The 12105-nt window shown below is 52.8% G+C and overlaps 1 protein-coding gene across 2 annotated transcripts in view; it reads right to left on the bottom strand.

Moving 5' to 3' along the window:
- The window catches only part of FNIP2 (folliculin interacting protein 2), a 128740-nt gene extending 124625 nt beyond the window's left edge, over positions 1-4115 (bottom strand). For both annotated transcript variants that reach the window (XM_081241310.1, XM_081241312.1), the window contains exon 1: positions 3796-4115. In XM_081241310.1, the coding sequence (XP_081097436.1) occupies positions 3796-3911 (116 nt within the window). In that variant the 5' untranslated portion in view covers positions 3912-4115. The remainder of the gene's footprint in view (positions 1-3795) is intronic.
- Between the last annotated feature and the right edge of the window lie 7990 nt (positions 4116-12105).

The following is a 12105-nucleotide window of genomic DNA, read 5'->3' as shown; positions in this document are numbered from 1 at the left end:
ACCTTGGTCTGTACGGGCGGAGCGCAAAGCCACAAGCCCAGGAGATGAGCATCAGACGCTACTGGATAACAATGGTAAGTGGATTAAATCATACTTATATAATACTAGCTCCGGAACGGGTGACTTAACGTTGTTCTAACAGAACCATGTGGATTAGCACTAACTAGGCCATGTGGCCTCAGATATTCAGGACTGGAGAGGCGCAGGGGTGGGGTCTCTCCTTCCCAGCATTTACACAGCCACCTACCAAGCGGCTGAGATGCTCTCCTTCACCCCTCACGTCCCAAGCGACATGCGGGCTTACTCGCTTCATTTAACTGGTCCCAAATAAGACACTGCCTAACCAGTGACCTCTTCCGCCTCCCTCTTGCATACACATTTGAGGTGGAAACTGGTCCACTAATTTACCAGAGACATTAAAAAAAACACCTTAAGATAAAACTTCAAACTTGAACCAGACATGCAGTTCAAGAAGTCAGTGGGGGGGCTTCCCTGGTGGCGCAGTGGTTGAGAGTCCGCCTGCTGATGCAAGGTACGCGGGTTCGTGCCCCCGTCCAGGAAGATCCCACATGCCACGGAGCGGCTGGGCCCTTGAGCCATGGCCGCTGGGCCTGCGCGTCCGGAGCCTGTGCTCCGCAACGGGAGAGGCCGCAGCAGTGAGAAGCCCGCGTACCGCAAAAAAAAAAAAAAAGAAGTCAGTGGGCACACCTTGGCTTTTAAAACTTCCTAAATGAACATGCTGCCCTGAGATGCAAGGGAACCAAGAACCCAATTCTACTTGTTCGAGCCGTCAGACAAATAACCTCATTTTGTTCTCGTTTATCCTTCTGGAAAAAAGAGTTGTATCACACACACACATACATGTGTGTGTGTATGTGTATATCAATTAGTTAAAAGTGAAAGCACTGTAAAGACCAGCAAATAGAGAATTCTCTCAAATTTCAAGACCACGATGCAACTTTATAACTTTAGAGCTTACACTTCACAAATACCATAATCGCAGAGTGTCCCATCTCCTTCTCCCAAACTTGTAAATTCAATCTCTTCTGATTCTCTTTCTGTTTTCCTAGAAAGCTCTTTCCTCAAAGCTATGAAAAGGGCTTCTTGTCGAGATCCTGAAAAAATACACTTAAGAAGGAATCCCAACTGTGATGACTCTTTGCAGGTGGAACGCTGGGAAGCACGAAGATCTGAAAATGACCTGTGAGGTAAGCTACTTACACCAGGCCTCAAAGTTCCTCTCTAATCAAGTCCAGTGAGTACGAACTGGAGGGACACGAGGACGGTGGGGAAGTTGGGGAGGTGACAGGGCCGGGCACAGGGTGAGCAGTGCACCGTCCAGGGCACGACTGCAGAGAAGGGGGGAAGGGCTTAAGATGACTAGTGGAAGTCCATCACTGAGAGGAAAGAGAGAGAAGAGCTCTAAAACAAAAAGATGTATATACAAACTGGATCTTATTTTAACTTAGGCTTTTCCCAAAAATGTATGGCAATCTATGCTACCAAACCGCCCAAAAGCCAGCCTGAATCTTCCTTTTATTCTCGAGATCTACAAGGTACTGCCTGTATTTAAAGGCACTAAAGAATACAAAATCAGGGACTTCCCAGGCGGTCCAGTGGTTAAGACGCCGCACTTCCACAGGTTCCATCCCTGGTCAGGGAACTAAGATCTCACGTGCCATGTGGCATGGCCAAAGGGGGGAAAAAGAAGACAAATTTCACAGACACAATTTAAAAGAATACAAATTCGCGTTAGGCGTGCTAGAGGTTCAACCTAAGGGTTGCACCTTAACTTCTGAAAATCTATTCAACTACAAAGTGGGCCCCCAAGGGCAGCTCACTGCCTGTCTGAGGTACCCCCTTCCCCCAAAAGCACGTGCCAGCTCCTATCTGGTTAAATCTGGATAGAAATGAAGTGCGAGGGCATCATTCTGTAGGGCGAGAGAGGGAAATTTTCCAGGAGGCTCTCCCAGGCAGGCTGCACAGCATCTGAGAGTTCAGCCAGGTGAGGAGAGCAGGAGGAAAGACCCGCCCGGGTGCCCTTGGTCGACGTGGTGTGTCATGGTTGATTTGGCCCTCATCTTCCTGAGTCTTTACTGCATTTCTTTTTCCAAGGGGAGCCCTTAGCAGGGACACTGCTGAAGGGCCCTGAGACCTCCAATTTTCTCCTAGGCATTTACCTCCCAAACTTGCAGAAAATCCTAATGAGGTCAACAAAAACAAACCTCCAAAACCATTCCCTGGCCCAATTTTGCATTCTTCCCTAGACACCAACAGGAAGTCTGAACACTACACTGAGAATGTTCCCACAAAGTTAGAATCAGTTTCCCTAATATGGCCAGGCCCTAAATATAGCCACAGTTTTTTTGTTCAAAGGACACTCCCTTACAGTTGTAGATGGAGGAAACGGTGGTGGGCAAGTGAGCAGTAGAGCACAGGAAACCACGACAGTGCATTCATTCAGAGGGCTCTTGTGTCCTTGACAAGGGCTGCCCAAGCAAAGCCACCTGGAACACATGCCCTGTCCTTTCCAGGCTTTGTTCCCTCCACTGAGTCTGGGTTACCGGGAGGGAAGAGGAGAAATTACACACCCTGGGCCAGAAGTAATTCTACCGAGTTCTGAGAAGCAACACAGCATCACTAGTACCCAAGGCAGTGAAAGGAGTAGAATTCCCTGCTTGAATTGTAACGATACAGTTCACCTGCAGAACACACGGGAATTTAACGAAGGTGTGTCAAGTCTTCACAACCTACCTTCCAAATAACAACACACACCCACACACACCCTACGGTCACAAAAGACTGGTAACGTTCACGTAACTGCCGTGACGGGCTTTGGGTGCTTTCAGCGAATGGGATTTAAGCGGAGCAAAATCTAGAACACAAAACTTGGCCCAAAATGCAGTCAAAGTTTCGCTTGAAACTTTTGAAAGGTTAAGTACCCTGGGTCTACACTTCAATTATAAACTGCTTCTGCAAGACATTTTAGCCAAAAAGCACCCAGCAGAGTGTCCGAGTTTGAAGTAGATGCTCAGTAAAACACCTGCTGGGAAAACACTGTTACAGGGAAGTAAATGAACTTCTCAACACAAGCGTGCTGAAAGGCAATACAGGCCGTTTTAAGGCCCCGTGTTAAAGTTAGCCGGGGAGGGCGGACGGGCCTAGAGCGTTCAGGCTGGACTGTGTGCTCAAAGCCGGCAGGTCAAATGCAGGGTCTGTCGCCCCCATCTGCGGGTCGCGCTCTCTGCGACTTCACGTTCCCTCGGCCGTGAAAGGGGGATCGGATCACACCCGGCGCCCAAGGCTGCCGGGCGAGCAACCGGGAGAAAGCAACCAAAGGCACCCAGGATGCCAGCGCGCCTCCCGCGCGCGCGGCACGTTTCCGGAGGCGCGTACCGGGGGTCAGTCCGTGCGCACACGCACCAGCTTCGCTGCGCGGGCACCTCGGGCCCCGCACACGCCCCGCGCAGCCGGCGCCCCGAGGAGGGGAAGCGACTCGCTGCCAGGCACGCGTCCGAGAGCCGGTCCCACGGCAACGGAGGAGGCGGTGCCGCGCTCGCGCCGCGGCGTCTCCCACACAATAGGCTGCAGCGGCGCCCCAGGTCCCCCGCGACTCGCGACCCCCGGGCCCGCGGCGGGCACCCCCGGAGCCCCGGCACCTCCAAGCGGTTTGGGGGGGCGCCGCGCGGCGCCTGACTGGGGCCCACGGTGCCGGGTCGGCGGCGGCGGCGTGCCAGGCGCGCCCCTCCCCTCGTACCTTCCCGCTCCGAGCCCCTCCGTCCCGCGGCCCCTCACCTGAAGGCCGGTCCCTCCCGGGGCGCCCGGCCCGGGGCCGCCGCCGCCGCCGCCGCCGCCGCGGAGCCGCCGCCGCCCTTCCTGTTGAAGAGCCTCTGCAGCAGGGTCGGGGCCATGGCGCTGCGGCTCGGCTGCGGCTGCCGCTCCGCGGCCTCGGCCCGGCTCAGCGCGCGGCCGGGGGCGGCGGCGGGGCCATCGCGGCGCGGGCAGCTGTGCTCGGCGCCGGGGCCGCCGGCCGGTCATATGACGGGGCTGGCCCGCCGCCGCCGCCGCGCGCTGACAGTTCTCCCCGCGGGAGGAGCCGCCGCCGGCGCGGGAGGAGCGCGGCCGCCATTGGCCCCGGGACCCCGCCCGGCCCCGCATCCGGGGGGCGGGGGCCGCGGGGGGCAGGAGGCGGGGGACAGGGGGCGGGGCGAGGCGCTTAAAGGGGGCCTGGGGAGACGGGGGCTGGGCGCTTAAAGGGGGCGGGGGGTGGGGCCTCGGGGAGGGGGCCAGGGAGCTTAAAGGGGGCGGGGACGGAGGGGGCGGTGCTTAAAGCAGAGGCCCCGAGGGCGCGGGGCGGGGCCAGCTGGGCGGGGCCCTGGTGGGCAGGGGGCGGGGACCCGGTGGGTAGGGCTGGGGGCCGGAGTTGGGGATGGAGGTGGTGGTGATGGTGGGACGGGGGGCGGGGCCCGGTGGTGTTGGGGCGGAAGGGCGCCGGAGGGCGCTGGGACGCGGGGCGGGGTCCCTTGCGGGGGCGGGGCGGGGTGGGGTGGGGTTGGTGCTGGAACTGGGGCCGGGGTCCCGTGGGCGGGGCGGGGGACGCTGGGCGGGGTCCCGTTGGGGGGTAGGGTTCGATGGGCGGGGTCCCGTGGGGGACTGGGCGGGGGGGGCGCCGGGACTGTGGCCGGGGTCCCGTGGGGCAGGGCTTGGGGGGCGCTGGGACTGGGGCCGGGACCCGTGGGAGGGGGAGGCGCAGCTCCGAAGGCAGCAGGGGTTCCCGGGGCGCTGCGTCCCTCGGAGCCCCGGAGAGCTGCAGGGCGGGTCTTAGTCGCATTGAGACAAAGCCGCTGAACCTGGGCCTTCGCCCGTGCAGGTGCGCGGGCTCGTTCGCGGGAGGCGTGCGCTGGGGGAGCGGGATTTCTGCACTAGGTCGCAGCTCAGGGGCTGATTGGACGGAATCTCGCGACACCCCAGGTACTGGCGCTTGTGCCGGATCCACGTGAGAGTTCTCCGGGTTTTGTGAGGTTTTGTGTTTTTTTAATATTTGGTCGAGTAACTTGCTGTTTGGCATCTTGGGCCACCATCCCATAATTACGTAAAAAGTTGCACGTGGAGTAAACTACGTAGATTTAGAAACTTAAGCTATTTTAGAACAAGGGACTGCTTTCCTAATACACATGTAACAGCACATCCTAACCTGATACCAGGCAGACGCTGTTTGGTGTGGGGAAGGGAGGACTTACCGTGGTACCTGAGTTCACTCACCTGCCAGCCCCTCCCTGGGTCTGTGAGAACTCCCGGCGGCGGTGTGAGGGACCAGCCTTCCAGCGCTGGCTGCCCAGCTTTTCCACGGTGGTGAGATCCCGACCCACACCATGTCCTGCATGAGCCGCAGACACTGAGCGCTTCACCTGGATTCTCTTAGACTTGTTGGAAGGAGGACTCCTGGAGACTCAAAAAGGCAAATGTATTTCCATGAATAGAAATATAACCCAACATATCTCTTCTGGGCCCAATTTAATTTGCATTATCATTTTTTATTGCGTAGGTTTCTGGCCTTGGTGGGAAACTAGCTGTGAGTGAAGATGTGCTGAAATTTCACAAAAGTATGGGAAAGGTGGTAGAAATTGAAACGCAGTCATTTTTTTTCTTCAGATTTTTACCATTGAAATGGTGAATTAAATGTTCACACTGGTTCATCCTTTCCCATGATGTAGTGTGCACAGAACCCTGATTTACAGCTTGGCTGTTTCTCTCTGTTTATTGAAAGCATCTACCTCACAGGACTGCCAGTATTAGTCAGTATCCTGTATTTCAGGTATTGGTCTCATCTGTTATGATTTTATTAAGACAAGGTCCCGAGTCATATTATGGCCGGCCACACACCACCGTTCCTTACCCCATCCTTGGTCAGAAAATGTCTTTTATTCTTAAAACTAAAATCTGCGTACTCGTGGTGTGCCTAGCAGCTTTTGCAACAGCATACCGAAGAGGAATTTGGTGTGGTGTCCTTTGTTCCTCACCTCCAAGGGCTGTTTCTGTCCCACCCCTGTCCAAGGCTGTGGGATCATCCACAAGGGACAATTAAAAACTCAGCCTGACCCGCCATCTTTCTCAGTTTTGGACCTGACTGGGCAACTCTAGAGGAAAAGTGTGCATTTACAACTAAAGACAACACTTCAGTTAAGGGAGAAAAAAGGAACTGAAATGGTGCCCTTCTCCCACTTTGCTTCCTCTCAACTCCACGTTGTTCTTCATCCTGGTTCTGGCCACACCTTTCTTGCTTTGGATTTTTTTTTTTTTTTTTTTTTTTTTGCGATACGCGGGCCTCTCACTGTTGTGGCCTCTCCCGTTGCAGAGCACAGGCTCCGGACGCGCAGGCTCAGCGGCCATGGCTCACGGGCCATGCTGCTCCGCGGCATGTGGGATCTTCCTGGACCGGGGCACGAACCCGTGTCCCCTGCATCGGCAGGCAGACTCTCAACCACTGCGCCACCAGGGAAACCCTTGCTTTGGATTTTAAGTGTTACAAAAATCCTAACCCACCGAGTTCTGGGAGACAGCTCCAGACAGCCCTTGCACCCCAGCTTCATTGTTTCTCCTCCTGGCTGTTCCGGGTCTCTTCAGAAACCCCTTGTGTCCCCTGGCATCCGTTGGTCACTGCTTCACCCCTGAGGCTTAGCGTCGTCCCAGGCTCCAGCACTGGTCCTTCCATAGTCTCATCCACCTCATCCTCCGTCTTGGAAAATAATCCACCGGCTGCTCCTGCAGGCAGCCATGGAGAGGAGGAGGAACTCAGACAATATCCTGAGGGTCTGGAGATGCAGAATAGGTCTCAGATGGGGAAGGCTGACTTCCTGGTCCTATTCCATTCTGAGTCCCGGTGAGCGTTCCCTACAATCTGAGTGTGAGTTCTGTAAATTGCTTTAGGTGTTTTGCTTCCACAATTAGAATGTCGTGGAGCCTGTAGCCTACCCGATACCTGTTACCCACTTCTTCCCAACAGAAGCCCAGTTTTGTTCAGGTGTCCGTTCCTCCCCCAGGCCTGTGCGCCTCAGGGCAGACCGACACTATCCCCAGCCTGAGTCTGAAAGATCTATGGGAAATCCCGTTGTTTTTGCAAGGTGGTAGCTCAGGAATGAGCTAATGGGGAACAGGAGGCAAGAGGGAAAGGAGCCGGAGGGGAAGGAGGCGTTCTGGAAGTTTCTGCACTCTTCATAGAGAGCTATAAGGAGGGAGGTAGGGTTTTCCCTTCCTTTGGAGGTTGTATGTCTACATGTAACGCGATAGCTCTTTTGCTGCAGCCTGAGCATGAAACCAGCCAGAGCAGGGAGGTGTGTCCCTCAATACGTTATTGAGCCACAGTCCCTGTACCCCGGCTGACCTTCCCCATTCAGTGAGATAATTTGCTACTATCTGAAGCCAGAAGCAGTGTATAAGAGAGGGTCCTGTTTTCTGTCCTCAATTGCTTGTTATTTGAGGCAAATAAGCCCTACCTGCTTAACTTTCAGTGTACCAGGGGAACAGTCATCACGAATGGACCTCCTCTATTGTTTTCAGATTTTGATGTCATTTTGCAAATCATTTATAAGAGGCAAGAATAAAGGAATGGTGAAAATAATTTTTAATTAATTTTTATTGGAGTATAGTTGCTTTACAATGTTGTGTTAGTTTCTGCTGTACAGCAAAGTGAATCAGGCATACATACACATATATCCTCTCTTTTTTGGATTTCCTTCCCGTTTAGGTCACCACAGAGCATTGAGTAGAGTTCCCTGTGCTATACACAGGCTAGGTTCTCGTTAGTTGTCTATTTTATACATAGTTGTGTGAAAAATAATTTTTAAATAAATTTTAAAAAGAAGTTAAACATAGCAAACTCCATTTTTTATTGCATATTTTCCTACATTGGAAGGAGCATTACCCTAACTGGCCATGAATACAACTATTGACAGGACCGAGGATTATGGATTTTTGCATCTCCAGCTCCATACGTGGATTCTGTGAGGTAATCGGTAGCGGGGAGGTGGGGTTTTCTGAACAAATTAAATGTAAAAATGTTGATCTGATACTGTTACTTCTCAGTTTAAAAAACTGCCCACAAGACACTTCCTTCTTCCAAACTTTAAAAAAAATAGTTTCTTTTCAGGTAATGTTTACCTATTTATTAATGCCTCTAAGGTGTGTAACTTTGGTCCAGGCACTTAAATTCATGCACATATTTCAGATTCTGTGGACTTTATTTCACCTCCAGAGGTGAGGTCTTGGGAGCGATACATAAACCCTCTCCCACACACTCATTCACACTCAAACACAATGCGTAACATTTAGAGGATGCAGGGAGGTACAAAGATGGATATGGTCATGTGTCCATCTGCAAGCTGGGTAAGTAGAAATAGCTACACATAACGTGTGTGACCTTCCTTCCTTCCTTTTTCTGTCTTTTTTTTTTCTTTTTTGTTCACTTGTTCATTTGACAGGGATTTTATTTTGGGGGTCTGATGACCGCTTAAGTCAGTAGTTCAACAGACATCATACTTCATTGCTCTTCAATCGTGAATTCTACGTGAATTCATCCAGTTCTCATATTTAGCCAGTAGTCATCTCGTGTGCCAGTGCCACCTGTGCCCTAGCCACTGACCCTTCCCTGTTTGTTGCACAAAAATTACTTCGGAATTCTGCTTCAAACTGGGACTTGCCCACCCGCATTCTGCCTCACCTCCACTTCCTCAAAGCCCACTAAAACAACAGCAGAGGAATAAGAAAGTGTCGGCCTGCAAGGAACAAGGACAAAGGGCAGGAAAGATTTCCACAAATGTTTGGCCAAGGACAAGTGTTTGCAGGTGGAAAGTGGATGAAGCAGGAGTAACTAGTTGATCAGAGAGGAGGAGTTCAAACCCAAGGATGAAGACGCGGGCCAGCCCTGCCGAGACTCTGAAGCCTCCCCACTTGGGAGGTGAGGGTCCCTGAAGGACAGGTGAAGGTCTACACGTGAACTAGTTAGGGCCCTTCTAGGCCCAGGGCCCTCCTGTCCTCACCCTGCACTACCAGGCACTGTCTATCCATCCGTGGGCCAAAGAGGGGCATCAGGTGAGTCCCTGGCCAGAGAGAGAGGATGGCGGCAGACAAAAGCTCTCCAGACACCTGCCATGGCAGGAGCCCAGTGGGAGGCCGGTTCTCTACTAGAGCACCTGCTTGTGGATTTCACAAATCAGTACTCGACACGGAGAATTTCTTCTAAAATGTTTAGAGTCTCACTCTTCAGTATGAAGGGCAGTCCAGGAATCTGTAACCATGTGATGAACACCTGCAACATGATAAGGAAAATACACACAGAAGTGAAAGGGATCTGGAGCAAACAGACAATGCAAGGAGAATGGCACTTCAAAGCTGTAATTGATTAATAGCATCAAAGGGACAAAGTAAGATATGCCTGTAACACAAAAACAGGAAGCGATGAAGGAAGAACACTCAACAAGAAAGCGCTCTTGAAAATTAAATATATGATGTAAATAAAAAATTCAGTGAAAAGAACGGAAGGTTAAAGTTGGGAAAGATGGAAAAATAGAAGAGGAAAGATGAGAATGTTGGTGAATCCGTCCAGAGACTTACTAATAGGAGCTTCAGAAAGGAGATCAGAGAAAACAGTGGGGAGCAAATCACCAAAGAAATAAGAAAAGAAAATTTCCCATAGCTGAAGGGGAGGTGTCCCCATATGGATAGGGCCTGCCCAGAATGAGACATGTCCTTGAACTTCAAGGCATTTCATCATTAAATTTCAGAACATCTTGGATAAGGGAAAAAAAATTGTAAAACCTTTCAGAGAGAAAAGCTAATCAAAAAATGGAGCAGGGGGCTTCCCTGGTGGCGCAGTGGTTGAGAGTCTGCCTGCTGATGCAGGGGACGCGGGTTCGTGCCCTGGTCCGGGAAGATCCCACATGTCGCGGAGCGTCTGGGCCCGTGAGCCATGGCCGCTGAGCCTGCGCGTCCGGAGCCTGTGCTCCGCAACGGGAGAGGCCACAACAGTGAGAGGCCCGTGTACCGCAAAAAAAAAAAAAAAAAAAAAAAAAAGGAGCAGGGCTCAGAACAGCATCAGAGCCGTTTCTAGCCGCGCTTGATGGTGGCAGACGACAGAGCGCCACCTTAAACGTTCAGAGGGAAGACTGTTTTCATCCTAGTATCCTGGACTATACTAACCGATAAATCAGTAGTGTAGAATACACACACTTTTAGATACACAAGTTTTCAAACATTGTACCTCCATTCTTTTTCAGGCAGCTGGAAGATGTACGTTAGCAAAATAGGGGATTAAAACAAGAAAAGGGAAGATACAGGCAAGAAGATACTAGGAAAAAAAGCAGCTAGGTGACAGGAAGGGCGACCCAGGACCTCTAGAAAACAACAGGCCATGGGCAGGAGAAGGGAAGGGGCTCCAGAGGTAGCTAAGAAAAACAGAACAGAAGTATTCGAGTGTAAGGAGTATATTCTTAATAAGCATATGGCAGAGATGCTGGAGCATTGGGGAAAATTAACGATAGGTAGCTGGAAAACCAAACAAATGATAAAATGAGGCAATTATTAACTTCAGAAAAAAAGAAAGCGTATGCAGGAAAAGAAAAAGTGTGGTTGCAATGCATTAGTTGGTTCTTGGTCACTGAGTGACCGATATTTGTATAGTCTCACTAATGTAACGTCAGCTATTGATTTAACAAAAATTATACGTAACTATGCTGGGGGAGGGAAGAAGAAAAGTGGGGTCGGGGTAAGGGAGGGATAGTCTAGTATTTATTCACAATGGCGGGAAGTCAAGAGACAAGGACTTAAATTGGCAAATCAAGAGTGACAGAGCGCTTTGGTGGGGCTAATGGCAGACTCTAGGAGTTCTCACGCCAAGGAGTAGTTCCCAGAACTTCTGCTGCCAGTGTCCTTGTCTCCACGGTGAGCCACAGCCACCCTCCCCCTCTGCAGGAGACCCTCCAACACTAGCAGGAATTCCTCCTCCTGTTGTCGGACCCCCAGGTTGGGAAGCCTGACGTGGGACTCAGAACCTTCACTCCAGTGGTTGGACTTCTGTGGTATTAGTGTTCTCCAGTCTTTGTCACACACAGAAGCTGTCAGCAGAGGTAGCAAGAGCTAGACATAGGGGCCTGCCGGCCTGCACCCACAAAGAGCACGGAGACCAGCAGAAGTTCAGGTGATAGATAAGAAAACTGCTATGTAGAGACTTCCGGGTAAGATGGCGGAAGAGTAAGACGCGGAGATCACCTTCCTCCCCACGGATACACCAGAAATACAGCTACACGTGGAACAACTCCTACAGAACACCTACTGAACGCTGGCAGAAGACCCCAGACCTCCCAAAAGGCAAGAAACTCCCCACATACCTGGGTAGGGCAAAGCGGAGAGATTCACGCACAGAGGATCGGTGCCGAGCGGCACTCACCAGCCCGAGGGGCTTGTCTGCTCGCCCGCCGGGGCGGGCGGCGCTGGAAGCTGAGGCTCGGGCTACGGTCAGAGCGCAGGGAGAGGACTAGGGCTGGCGGCGAGAACTCAGCCTGAAGGGGGCTAATGTGCCACAGCTAGCCGGCAGGGAGTCCGGGAAAACTCTGGAGCTGCCGAAGAGGCAAGAGACTTTTTCTTCCCTCTTGGTTTCCTGGTGCGCGAGGAGAGGGGATTAAGAGCGCTGCTTAAAGGGGCTCCACAGACGGGCGCGAGTCACGACTGAAAGCGCGGAGCCCAGTGACGGGCGTGGGACGCTGGGGCTGCTGCTGCCGCCGCCAAGAAGCCTGTGTGCGAGCGCAGGTCACTGTCCACACCGCCCTTCCGGGAGCCTGTGCAGCCCGCCACTGCCGGGGTCCCGGGATCCAGGGGCGGCTTCCCTGGGAGAACGCACGGCGCGCCTCGGGCTGATGCAACGTCACGCCGACCTCTGCCGCTGCAGGCTCGCCCCGCACTCCGTGCCCCTTCCTCCCGCCCGGCCTGAGTGAGCCAGAGTCCCCGAAGAGGCTGCTCCTTTAACCCTGTCCTGTCTGAGCGAAGAACAGACGCTCTCCGGCGACCTACACGCAGAGGCGGGGCCAAATCCAAAGCTGAGACCCAGGTGCTGTG

This window comes from Mesoplodon bidens, assembly GCF_964165515.1.
Source record: "Mesoplodon bidens genome assembly, chromosome: 1".
NCBI lineage: Eukaryota > Metazoa > Chordata > Mammalia > Artiodactyla > Ziphiidae > Mesoplodon > Mesoplodon bidens.
The sequence above is the reverse complement of the archived record's forward strand: the minus strand, read 5'-3'. Positions and strand labels throughout refer to the sequence as shown.